General features: G+C 59.1%; 1 protein-coding gene across 3 annotated transcripts in view; it reads right to left on the bottom strand.

Annotated features, from left to right (window-relative positions):
• EPN2 (epsin 2) overlaps positions 1-13,229 on the bottom strand; it is a 70,255-nt gene that overhangs the window by 12,850 nt on the left and 44,176 nt on the right. For all 3 annotated transcript variants that reach the window (XM_062216424.1, XM_062216422.1, XM_062216423.1), the window contains exons 4-6: positions 5,740-5,852; positions 4,633-4,725; positions 3,673-3,847 (exon numbers count right to left, since the gene is read on the bottom strand). In XM_062216424.1, coding sequence (XP_062072408.1) covers positions 3,673-3,847; positions 4,633-4,725; positions 5,740-5,852 — 381 coding nt within the window. The remainder of the gene's footprint in view (positions 1-3,672; positions 3,848-4,632; positions 4,726-5,739; positions 5,853-13,229) is intronic.

The raw sequence follows: 13,229 nt of genomic DNA, 5'->3' as shown, positions 1-13,229 counted from the left end.
TTTCTCCGGGTCTCCCACACAGGTGCAGGGGCCCAAGCACTTGGGCCATCTTCTACTGCTTTCCCAGGACACAGCAGAGAGCTGGATGAGAAGTAGAGCAGCTGGGACATGAACTGGCACTCACATGGGGTGCTGGCACCACAGGTGGCGGCTTTACCTGCTACAAAACAGCATCGGCCTAAATAATAAATCTTCAACAAAATCGTTGGAAAGGGCTGGTAATGTGGCGTAACACGTTGAACCTCCGCCTGCAGCACCTGCATCCCACATGAGCGCTGGTTTGAGTCCTGGCTGCTCCATTTCCAATCCAGCTCCCTGCAAATTGGCCTAGGAAAAGCAGTGGTCCCTGTACTCATGTGGGAGACCAGGAAGAAAGTGCGGCCATTTGAGAAGTGAACCAGACTTCGTACTCTGCTTCTCCCTCTCTAACTCTGCCTCTCAAATAAATAAATCTTTAAAAAAAAAAAAAAAAAGGCCGGCACTGTGGCTCACTAGGCTAATCCTCCGCCTGCGGCACTGGCACCCCAAGTTCTAGTCCCGGTTGGGACGCTGGATTCTGTCCTGGCTGCCCCTCTTCCAGCCCAGCTCTCTGCTATGGCCCGGGAAGGCAGTGGAGGATGGCCCAAGTGCTTGGGCCCTGCACCCACATGGGAGACCAGGAGAAGCACCTGGCTCCTGGCTTCGGATCGGCACAGCGCATCGGCCTTAGCGGCCATTTGGGGGATGAATCAACGGAAGGAAGACCTTTCTCTCTTTCTCTCTCACTGTCTAACTCTGCCTGTAAAAAAAAAAAAAAAAAAAAAAAAAAAAAGATCATTGGCAGCACAGACTCTCATGAATGCCACCCCCACGCCCGGCCACCTCCCTGCAGCTGGCCCCTGTCTGGTTGCCTGCAGGTGTGGTGAGCACCAGACCCCCTGGGGGTGGCACTGCTCCCCCCCAACTCCCACACCAAAGGCAACTCTCCAGCTTGATCCTGAGGGCAGGATCCTCAGCTCAGCCCAAGACACTAAGGGCCTAGGGTACAGCCACAGCAGGGCTGGGAATAACCCAGTCACTTTCTTTCTTTCTTTTCTTTTCTTTTTCTTTTTTTTTTACAGGCAGAGTGGACAGTGAGAGAGAGAGACAGAAAGATCTTCCTTTTGCCGTTGGTTCACCCTCCAATGGCCGCCGCGGCCGGCGCACCGCACTGATCCGAAGCCAGGAGCCAGGTGCTTCTCCTGGTCTCCCATGGGGTGCAGGGCCCAAGCACTTGGGCCATCCTCCACTGCACTCCCTGGCCATAGCAGAGAGCTGGCCTGGAAGAGGGGCAACCGGGACAGAATCCGGCACTCCAACAGGGACTAGAACCCAGTATGCCGGCACCGCTAGGCAGAGGATTAGCCTATTGAGCTGCGGCGATGCCCCCAGTCACTTTCTAAAAAGGGGGCATTTTGTCTCTCCTGGCTGGGTAAAACGCTTGGTAAACAAGTCACCTGCTACAAAACTGTAGCGAGTGGAAATTAAGTCTCCTTCCTTTCTCCCACATCAGCTGTGGCTTCCACAGAATTCCACCTGACTAAACGCACCTGCCTCCCACCATGCTCACCACCAGTCTGGACACACAGCACATGCAGTACGCTGTCTCCAAACGCGCTGAAGAACGTCCCGCCCGTACTGCAGGCGGCCTCACTTCACGGGCAGGTGCATCCCGAGTTAAGAGCGCCTGGATCCAAGTGGCTTGGGCTCCACTCCCAATTCAGCTTCCTGCTGATGCGCACCCTGGGAGGTCACAGCAAGGTCTCTGCCACTCCCAAGGGAAACCTGGACTGAGTTCCTGGTTCCTGGCTTTGGCCTGATCCAGCCCTAGCTGTTATGGGCATTTGGGGAGTGAGCCAGCAGATGGATCACTCTCCCTCCTTCCCATTCTCCCTCTGTCACTCTACCTCTCAAAACAAATTCAATAAACATTTTAAGGGGCTGGCATTTGGGACAGCAGTTAAGTCACCACTCGGGACACCCACATCCCATATCGGAGCGCCTGGTTCAAGTCCTGACTCCTCCACTGCCAACCCAGTTCCTGCTAATGTGCACCCAGGGAAGCACCAGATTGTGACCCAAGTGCTTGGGGCCCTGCCTCCCAAACATGGGAGACCTGGATGGAGTCCCAGGCTCCTGACTTCCGCCTGGCCCAGCTCTGGTGTTACAGGACTCTGGGAGTGAACCAGCAGATGGGACATCTCTGCTTCTCTGCTTTTCAAATAAAATGAAAAAAAAAAAAAAAATCAGTGAGAATAAAGTCAGAGCCCCTGTGTGGGTGGACCTGCTGTCCCCAGGATACCGCTGTCGGGCGTGGCCAGCCCCTGCCTCACACTGTCCTGGATGTACCTGGCCAAGACTACAGCCACACACAAGGCCCGCGTGACCCCACCTCACTCGCAAGCCACCCTGCAACCAGTCTTCAGTGGGGGAGAATCGGACAATTCTGCAGGTTCAGAAGACTCCTGCCATGGGAGTGTGGATTCTGTCACAGTGGCCAAAAGCAGCGCCAAAGTGCATTCGGCACCGACACCTCCACTAGAGCACATCCAAGCCCTTGGCAAGGCTGACCCGGACCCGCCGAGGGACCCAGATGCCCCCAACTCCACTTCTCCCGCCGCATGCGGGGCAGGTCGCCTTCCACTCTGTGGAGCCCGTCACGAACCAAGTCTGCTGTAGGGAACTCCTGCCCACCTGTCTCCCTGACGACTCAACAGACGTGGCCCCCGGCTGCGTCCCACCTCAGGACCCCTCCCATGACCCCCACCAAGGCCGGGACGGCCTGGCGCTGCTGGGACCCTGTGCGTCCTGTCCTGTCCACAGCTGACCGGGGCCTGAGGGCAGGGACCTCTGTTACCGGTTTGTCTCAGGGCTCCTGCACGGCAGGACAAAGCTGGCATCTGGGACACTTCTGCAAACATCCAGGAACCCGAGCGGAATACAAAAGAGGGTTCCAGTTCGGGGAAACAGGGACTCTAAGAAATACGGCCATGACGCCCCCAGAATACACAGAGCTAACCGGAGCGGAAGCCCACAGTCATGTGGTCAGCATGGCTCTCAGCACCAGACCGGAAGCCCTCATGAAACCTGCGAGGCCACGCTGCCTGTAAATTCATGTCCCCGGGATGATCACCCAGAGCCAGCCAACTGAGTCACATTAAAGGGTGGCATCGCCCACCACACACTCTCCCATTTGCCAGTCAACAAAACTTCCACTCACACAGCCCGCTGGCAGCTGCTTTTCCATTCGCTGTAAATGCAGGGGACAGTGGTCATGGCCAGCGCTGCCCCTTTAAAATGAGCAGCAGGTCCCAGGCCATGTACAGCCGGGGTGCTGGGTGTGGCGCTGAGGCTGAGTTGAGCTGTGTCCCAGAGGAGGGACAGGTCATTTCCGAAGCACGTGGGAGGCGGGGGGAAGTCAGCTTTCCCCTTAGCAAGCAGAAAACCACTCAAAACAGGAAGAAACAGGATGCTGTGCCCCTGCCCTCGATGGGGAAGACAGCGGCCCGCTGCGCGTCCCTGGCGGCATCTGGAAGCAGGCAGACACCCACCCCCGACCCTGCAGGGCAGGACACAGCGAGAGGCTCCGGCCCTCCCTCCTCCCACTCACCCTACCAGCAGGCAAGCACGAGAGCACAAGGACAGGGTCTTTACCGAACGACGGCCAGGGCTCCGAGGTGCTGGCAGGGGCCGCGGGCCCGCCCCAGGGGTTGGTCTGGTTAGCAGCGGCCGCTGGGGCCCAGGGTTCCGACTTCTGGGTGGCGGGGCCTGAGCTGGGGAGGGCGTCCAGCAGGTCCAGCAGAGGGGTCTGTGGCGGACGGGAGCCGTGCTTCAAGACACAGAAGACAGATTTTATTCAGCAGTGTTCACAAGCAGCCATGCGTCAGCCACAGGCCTCACCGCCTGGACTCGGGGAGAGGCCTGGGGTGGCGAGGGGCAGCAGGGAACAGAGGCTGAGCTGCCCATGGCCTGCTCTACCTGCTAGCTCCACCAACACTCCTGCCTCCCAGGACGGCCCTGGCCCTGGCCCCGGCCCCGGCCCGGGCTCCAGCCCTCAGCTGCTTGTCAAACACTGCGGGCTTTCAAACAGAGCTCCTGTTGCCCAGGCTGCCCCTCCCCTAAGAACAGCATCCGTCCCCAGCGGGACCCTCTATCTTGAGGACTGACCTAGCCTTCCTATTACCAGGAGCGCCCTGTGCATCATCTGGGGCCCAAAGGCGCTGCCACAGAGGAGGCCCCGTGATCCCAGGGGGGTGTCTCCTGGACAACGGCGAGCCATGCCTCAGTCACCTCTGGTCACCTTTACGTGACGCAGGAAGCCTGGCGCACAGCACTGGCCGTGATGATCACCAGCAGCAGGCAGGGCTCACCCAGGCCAGGAGCACGAGCCAGAGCCCTAGGCGTGCAGCTGAGCTAACGGCTGCCAAGCAAGGGAGGCAGCCCGACCACCAGGGCCTAGCGTCTCCGGGGGTTCGGGTGTGCGGGTGTGCTCAGTGTTTGGTTACTCGATGGGTGAGCTCTGGGTCCCACCCATGCCGCCGGCTGTGGGGGCCACCGTGGCGACAGTGACGGGCGGGCCAAGCCTCACACACGCGCCTGCCGGCCAGCTCTTACCTCTTTCCTCTTAGGAACTTTAACTGTGTCTCTCCGGCTTTCCTCGAGGGCCATCTGCAGTCTGAGGTCATCGCCCCGCCTCAGGCGCTCTTCCTGTGCGGGGACAACGGCAGCCGGAAGCTGAGGGCACTGGGGCAGACCCCGCTGGCCAGCGGCGGGCAGTGCACACAGGACTGAACGCCATGTGCCACCAGCTCCGGTGCGCCCAGGACCTGGCCCGGCACACTGGCTCAGGCACCACCAGATTGGGAAAAGGGAAATGCTTCATCTAAAACATTTTTGTCTCGAAATGCAAGTGGCTTGGTGATTCTATTTATAGACAAAGCATGTCTCCTTACGAAACACTGATCTGACAACCCAGGAAGGAATTAAAGATGAAAATCGCCCGTCATCCCACCTCCTGCTGTGAACATTCCAGAAAACAGGTCCACATTTCCATGAATTCTAACAGAAATGAGTCATTCTGTTTACTTAAGGCAAAGCCACCAACATAAAAGAGCCAGGGCTGCCCTCACAGTATAAATGATGAAGTATAAATAAGTCTGCTCCTCTACGCTACTATAAATATTAATTAGAACGGGCTCCTCAGTACATTTTCCCAAGTACTGCCTTCATAGGGATGGACAGGCCGTGACGGAAGCTGTCTGTTGTTAGCGGGCGGCCAGGTCTTTCCAGTCTCGGCTACGCGCACACTGCTGGACACGTCTCTGCACTTTAACCTCAGGAGCCCACACACTTCCCCCCACGCCATCCCTGGTTCCACCCACCCTGCCTCGGGGGTCACTCAATCCCCACAATCCCTCTCGTCCATGTTAAAGGAACACGTGCGTATTAAAGAACAATGGGAACCGGAGAAAAGGCGTAACGTCCCATAGTCCTGTCGCTGGAAATCAAACCCCTCTGACTTCCTGGACTTCCTTCGGCCGGCTCCCCTGCACATCCCGTGCTACTGCTGGAGAACCTGTCTGCGTGGAATCCACCCTGGCAGAGCAGCAGGCGGTGGGTGGGCAATAAGAGCACTCTGCTGGCAACACGTTCCAGACCCCGAGGCCAAGGCAAGGCCGAGGTGTGTGTCCTCGGCCCACTCCCCCTCCGCCGGGCACTGACCTGCTCGGCCACTTCTCTGCTCATGGCGAGTGCCAGCTGTAGCTGAAGCTCTTCTTCTCCGCTCGTCTGGGGCCGGGCTTGCTCCAGCTCGGAGGACACCCGCGGGGAGGTGGCTGTGGGGAGAGGGCAAAGTCACGGCCATATGCAAAAGATGCGGTTGTCACAGGCCACATCCGCCAGTTCCCTGGTCCCCACCGTACACCCACAAAGGGCCACAGAGCCCAATGACACAGTCAGAGGATAAGAAAGGGTTTACAGACATCTCAGGGTTAAAACTAAACGACAGCACAGTGTGGCTTCACAACTACAGTATCAGCCAAGCCACACTGCGCCAAGGGAGACGCCCCCTTTGGGTGTGCAAGCCGCGGTGCTCAGGGCTCCTGAGGATCAGCGCCTCGGGCTTCCCGGCAGAGCTGCACTGCCCAGAAGGCAGGAAGTGACTCAGAAAGCCAGGGGGGATTCTGGGGAGCTGAGCCTCCAGCACCCTGCAGCCAGGCACGGGGCCTCTGGACTGAGGACTCCAGACACAGCCGCGTCTCAATCACAGGTGGCACTTTGTGGTGTTGCGGATCGTAGGGAATGGAGCCACCCACCGGGGCAGTGACCCTAGGCAGCCTGTTTTTGTAACACTAAACACTGACCAGAACAAGGTGAAGACACTTGTCTGTTAAGTACTCAGCTAGCTTAGACACTTGTAAGCAGCCCCTAGAAAGACAGTTTAGACTGGAGGGCTGAGATGTGAATTCCTAGCAGATGTCATAAACCCAGAAGTCTTCACATTCACGCTGGAAGCCCCCGGGAGAATGCGGGGCCCGCAGGGCCGCCAGCGTCCCGTGTGCATCAGCGAGCCCGGAGGCCCCAGAATTGAGATGTGGCGTTCGGGAAGTGGCTGCCCAAGTGCATGCTCTCCTCTGCCCTGTCCAGGAGAGGGCCCACGGCGCCTCCAAACCCTCACGGCGGTTGCCAGCTGTGCCCCCCTGCCCACGCCCCGCCCCCGGGGCCTCCGTGCACGCTGCCCTCAGCTCCCTACCCTCCCTCACTCCTGCTCTCCTGACTGTTGACCTGGCATCCGACAGGTCCAGCAGAGCCTCCGCCCCGCAGCCAGGCCACGCTCTGACTCCCGCACTGCACTCACGCCACGGGCAAATACCTGTCGGGCGGGGGATGGACGGGTCGCTGGGAAGCGGAGTGACCCAACTTCAGAGCTAACGAGCACTACTATAAACCGGTCAAACCGTTCATGAGCTTGCTTCCTTCCTTCATGATGGCCCTCCAGCGACACCGACCACACCAGGACTCACTCACATGTGTTGCTTCTGCCTAAACCTAAACCCCTCTAGGACGCAGCTCTGGGAGGAGGATTCCCGACACAGGAGGCTTCTAGACAGCCAGGCCCCAGCTGCAGTGGGTAAAGCAGAAGAGGCCTAAGTGCAGCTGGTAACCCCAGGGGCAACCGACGAAGAACCAAGGGGGCCGCACAAGGCTGCCTCCGGGCAGAGGCTGGGGTGGGGCTGGGGTCTTTATGAAGTGGCCGTGCAGGGGCACTTAGCTTAGGAAGTTTTAGAAACACACAGCACACGTCACAGCTAAGAACCAAGTGGGAACAACTCTGTGGCACAAAGCACACGGTGCGCTTGCTTCGATTTGTCATCATCTGAAAGAACCATCCCCTCCCCTCCAAACAGCTACCGATAAATGCCCTGTGTCTCCTCTAACCGGCATAGGCGGGGCAAAGAGCAACAATAATGCGGTCATTAAAAACACAAATGCATTTCTTTTTTTTACATAAAGCATGTCAGACCTCATCTGTGTGTGCCACCCAATTATATTTTCTAAAGCACTTGTAACAGAAGGTCCCCAAGCCCATCTCCACCACCTGACTGCTTAAAAATGCAATAAAGCAAAACGTCCAGTTCTGGTTTGCTAGGTTCCCAGAGTCACCTCTGCAGATCTGGGCGCTCGGGTCTGGGATTCGTCATGTGGAAGGCGCAGACGCCACAGTTCAGACAGGCAGGGACAGAGGCGGCCATCCGTTGAGGCTGGCTTCTCCACCCTGGTCATCCACCACACCCCAGCCGCCAGTCCTGCACTCTTTCCTGGTTAGAATCCCTCAGTCTTGGGTCACGAAAGTCTCAATTTCTAACACGCACTGCACATCTGATACTCTGTTTACTACCAGCTGAAAATCAGAAACAAAGCAGAAGGCTTTCGCGCTGCACCACACCCTACCCCCGTGCCGGCAGGAAAGCTACTCTGGGAGCTGCACCGCCATGGGCCTGGGGCAGTCAGGCAAGGGGTGAATGCCCAGGCTGTGCAGAGGACTGGTGGGGGGACTGAGGCCTCGCCGGGCCTCAGGGCTTTTCGGTGTATCTGCCAGGTGAGCCTGGCTTCAAACGCGAATGTCTCCACTCACGGTTACCCTGACGGAAGCTGCAGACACAGCGCACAGCGAGCACACGTGGAAACAGCTCCCCACGTGAGTGTGGAGATGAGACAAAGGGTACTCCCCCAACAGTGTGGTCTGTGAAATCGGATGCACAGCCCTCGGGGCGGCAGGTGGCGGAATTCACAGCCCCGGCCCGGAGTGTCAGCTGGGCTCTGTGCAGCGGCTCCACAGAGATTCTGGCCTCAGTGACAGCATCGCAGCCTCACAAAGGACCTCTGTGCCAGGCACATGACAGGGAACACAGCCGTCCTTGTGAGACAGGCCTGAATGGACTTGCGCCTGGCCAGGCCCTGCGCTCAGGATGTGAAGATTCACGGGCCCAGGGGCGCGCCACCCCCACCCCTCTGGTGCAGCCCGGACTTCCTCTGCCGGCCCCCCAGGGGAGGCTGAGCGCATCACTGAAGGAGCGCCAAGTGCATCATGGGCTTCTCCTTCCTCCAGGCCCCCACCTGCAAGGGCTCCAAGTCTTCACTCACGGGGCTGCGGGGGATAACCGTGGGCGGGCCTCGTCTTCACCCTCCTGAGTCTGGGAGAGAGACCCAAAGAGACTGAGCAGCGAAGGCCCAACATTTCCGTCAACGTTCGGTCTGAAGACAACCAAGGAACTCCTCCGGGCTCAGACAGACACTGTGTCCCGGATTCAACTTCGCTCTGCCTACTCTGGGTCCAGGCCTGTGCTGTGTGTGTGCGGGGTGGGCAGGGGGGGTCGCACCTGTGCTTGTAAAACAAAAGCAGAAAGACTCTAATAAAGATGCATCAGCTGGCTGCATTCAGGTACTCCTGAGAGAGGAATGCGAGGCAGTCAGAAAAACAGGACTCACTTCCTGGGATTTTCCTAGAAAGCAGCGACGTGGCATCTGCCAATGATGCTCCACCGATCAGAGGAACCAGACACCACGCCGCAGGACGAGGGGAGGAACGCGACTCCATGCGGCCCAGCCTGGGCTGGGGACGCTCGCTGGGCACACAGCCGTGTCCGACAGTTCGGCCAGCATGAGATGGCCAAGCTTGAGGGGGAAGGATGGCGGGGGGTGGGTTGAGCAGAACCCAGGTGGCCGTGAGCACTACCACCACCACTGGAAGTCCTATCCATGTCAGCTGGGGGCCAGCTAGCGGCGAGAGCACGGAACGGACAAATGCTGTCCCCACCACTGACCAGCAGTGGGCCCTGCCTGAGCAGAAACCCACCCTTCCTGGGTCTCCATGGGAACAGGCCTGAGCCCAGAGCCAGGCTCCTCTGCCCAGTGACCCTCTCTCCTCTCCAGCAAAGCTGCTTCCTCAATAGGGAACTGCAGGGAAGTGCTCTCTGGGCCTTCTCCAGGGCGGTGACATCTTCCCGAGTCAGTGATGGCCGGGGTCACCCAGGACACTTCAGCACTCAGGCCTGAGCGGGGCCCTCACGTTGCCTCCCTGTGGGGAGCAGCAGAAGACTGCTTTTAGTCTAACACTGCAAACCACAAGAAAACAAGCTCATACTATCTCAGGTTAACGATAAAAAGAACGGGAACACGAATGCAGGGAGCAAAGCCAGACAGGGTTCAAAAACGAGAAGTGCGCTTCGCACAGCATGACCATGTGGCTGCTGGCCGCCAAGGAAAAGGTGACTCTGCAGTAAGGGGACAAGCTGCTGCCACCTCCCGCCTTAGCCTGCCTGGTGAGCCCAGTGGTGGGCACACGGCCCGTCCGATGACGTCATACCACCACCCAGCCTGTCCCAGCAAGACGCTGACTTGAGTGGAATCCACTCTGCGGATGTGATACCCAGTCCACAGGAAGTCTGGGGTGAGCGCTGGGCTGAGCAGCGTGAGAGGCCCTTGACAGACAGACGCAAGCCAGGGCAGCCTCCTTGGTCTCCTGGGGCTCCAGGAGGAAAAGGGAGGCACTGTGACCCTACAGAGGGCAGGGACAGGAATGGCCGGGTGCAACACAGGGTCCTGGGGTACTCCTGCTCGGCAAGAAGCTTCCAGGACAACCAGCAAGAGCCAAACGCAGAGGGCATGAGGGGACACTGGCAGTCCCTGCTCCTGTGAGGTGTGGCGGTGGCTTCGTGACCCTACAGGCAGAGACCACCCCGAGCCTACGGGGCGGGACGTGGCGAGGCCTGTGACTTACTGTTGGCGCTTAAGCACAAGGGGCGGCGGGGGCCACTCCTCTCCCAGAGGAAGCAGCTGCCAACACCGGCCCGAGAGGCCACCTGGCGGAACGCTCCCCTGCACGCTCCTCTTCCAAACACTTCCACACAGGGAGGGAACCCTGGGAGCTGTGCTCAGTGCCGGCTGCCTGAAAGGCCACCAGCGAGGCAGCCAGCCCAGGCCCTGGCACCCCAATGCACGGGGCCCTGATGGCTACATTCCCTGTGCCGGCTTCCTCTCTGCAGACGGGAGACAGGGCCTGCCTCCCAAGGCAGCCGTGAGGATCAAATGAGTGACCATGTGACAAGCACGTCGACCAAGGCCCAGCACACGAGAGCCAGACAGCGCTCACTCTCAGGTCTGGGCTTAAAGGGGCAGTGACGTGCCCACACCTCAGCCTGGGTGAGGTGGCGCCTGGCCCCAAGGACTGGCCCTTCATCATTAGCCCTTCTCAGAGCAGGCGAGCGTTCAGAGGGCTGTGTGGCTGGCCGGTGACAGGGACAGAACTCCAGCCAGGGCTCAGGACCATCTCATGTTTCAGGATGTGTCGCTGTCAGGCCCTGAGCAGGGCAGGAGGCAGTGGCAGGTGCAGAGAGCTTGCCCTTCCTGCTCCCTTTGAGACTTGGAGGGTGGGGAGGGGTGGGGAGCTTCTGCTGCAGGTGGGGGGGGGGGGTAACAGCACAGAAGCAGCAGAGGGCGCCCAAGAGCGCAAGTCGAAGCGCTGTGGGGGCTCAGGGCCGCGGGAGGGAGGCTGCTGTCTATCCAGGGAGCAGTGGAGGGGCTCACAGAAGCAGCCAGATTCCAGATGTACTTTCCTGAGGCTCTGCCATATTGAAAATGCTCCTGCCTGGCCCTGTGAGCAGGGTATTGTGTGTGCGCTGTCGCCGGGGACATGCACAGCACTTTCTTCTGACCAGCACGAGGCTGGCGGGGTGGCAGCAACGTGAGCACAGGCTGAAGCAGGGCGAGCCCTAAAGCCCGTGACTGGTGCTCGGGGGCTGTTGCCCACCACCGGAACTGAAGAGGCAGGAAGGACTCTCCCCTGCAGGTCTCAGGAGGGCACAGCCCTGTTAACACCTGGACTTCCACAGTGGTCAGAAGCCCTTTCTGCTGTGTGAAGCCGCCAGGGTTAGAGCTTTTTGGCAGCAGACCCAAGCCCCGGCCAGCATGCACCTCGGGGCCCCCCTACCGTGTCCCGTGCTGCTGAGGGTACGCCCGTCATGCAGAATGGCATGATCCTGTCGTCTGGCTCCAGCCTCCTCAGACACCTACACCATCAAGGTGCTTCCCGGCCACTCTCCTGGGGTGTTCCCCCGTCAGTGCCGGCAGACCCACCTTCCCTGGCTGTGCTGCAGGCTGGGGCTCTGCGGAGCAGGGGGTCTTAGCAGCTTCATGCAGCACCGACTCAGGGACCCTGGAGCAGGTCCAGCGCACAGCACACCCGGTGGGTGCCCTTGGAGCCGCTCTGCCACCTTCGTGATCTGCCCCACACCTTCTGCGCTGCGTGCAGAGCCGCCGCCAGCCAGTCACCTGCCCCGACCTGCTGCCTGCTCCAGGGAGCGGCGCCTGCATCAGCTGCTCTGGGTCAGGACACCGGGCAGGTGCCCAAACATCTACCAGCTCGCAGGCAGGCAGAGTTTCTGGTTCAACTAGTAATGGCTGTTAGCGTCCTTACCCCACCCTGGGATACCTCTGGGGACAGACAAGGAAGCTGAGGCGCAAGGAGAGGGAGGGCGGAGCCCAGCAATAGCCACAACCAGGCCCAGAGCAGAGACAAAAGGCCACCCTTCTGTCTGTCTGCATGATCCAAACCTAGCCTCGGCTAAGATTGAAGAGCAAGTCTGGGCAGTCCTGGGGCTACAGATGCAACTCTCTCCACCACAGGAGCGCCAGCCGCTGGGCAGGGAAGGGAGGGCTTGTCCCAAACACCCAGCAGCTTTCTCTCACTGCTGTGTACCCAGCGGTCCCCTGGTCCCTGCCACCCCGTCCACAGTGAAGTGACAAAGCTCCAGCCTGTCCCTCCATGGGTAGAGCACTCAAGCGCAAGCCTCGTCCTGCCTGGCAGCCAGGAGCGTGGCCCTGCCAGCCTCCCCTGGAGCCGCTCGCAGCCGCAGGTGCCAGGGGAGGGCCGTGAACAGCAGCATCCAAACCTGTGAGGCAGGAACCTTCACAAAGACACCACTTGTCTCCTCTTAAAACTGAGCCATCCATTATTCTTAGAATAACACGTGTAAACAGGAAATGACTTCAAATGTATATCCGGATGGTAATTTCCATCGATTTAATCAGTGATAATCCTGAAGAGTGTTTCAGCATCCACTGTGGGCGCGGGGCAGCAGCCAAGTGGTCTGCCCCACTGCACCCTTGAAGATGCAGCCATGTCCGTCTGCTTTTCCCATTAATCCCACCTGTAGGAATTCTACACGAAAGAAATACTCCAAAATAGCCTTAAAACAAAACAACCCACTTTCTACACAAAGTTAACCGGGGCGTGACAACGACTCTGGTCCCCGGGATGACCGTGAAGGGTCCACACGCAGAGTGCACGTCTCCGTACACGTAGATCACAGGGAGTAGTCCAAGAGAAGCACCAACACTGTGCCCACTGTACACATTAAGGAGCTTAACCTGCTCAAGGTTTAACCTGTACTGCCAAATACACCCAGGCAGCCACATGAAAGATGCATAGAGTTAAATGGAAAAAAAATCTAACTGCACAACCGTCTTACTTGTCATGGGAACGAGGAACTCAGCTCCTGTCCCGCCTGCCCCTCCCCGGCTCTCTCGTGCCCTGTCTCGCCTCACACTGAGACTGACACCTGCCCAGAGAAGGACTAGAACGCGCAGTGGACACAGATCCTCTGGTCCCCAGCCTCACCCCCATCCTGGGAGCCACACTGAGCACCCTGCGT

The sequence above is a fragment of the Lepus europaeus genome, chromosome 18 (genome assembly GCF_033115175.1).
Source record: "Lepus europaeus isolate LE1 chromosome 18, mLepTim1.pri, whole genome shotgun sequence".
Lineage (NCBI taxonomy): Eukaryota > Metazoa > Chordata > Mammalia > Lagomorpha > Leporidae > Lepus > Lepus europaeus.
Note: the sequence above shows the minus strand (reverse complement) of the source record. Positions and strands in the feature narration are given on the sequence as shown.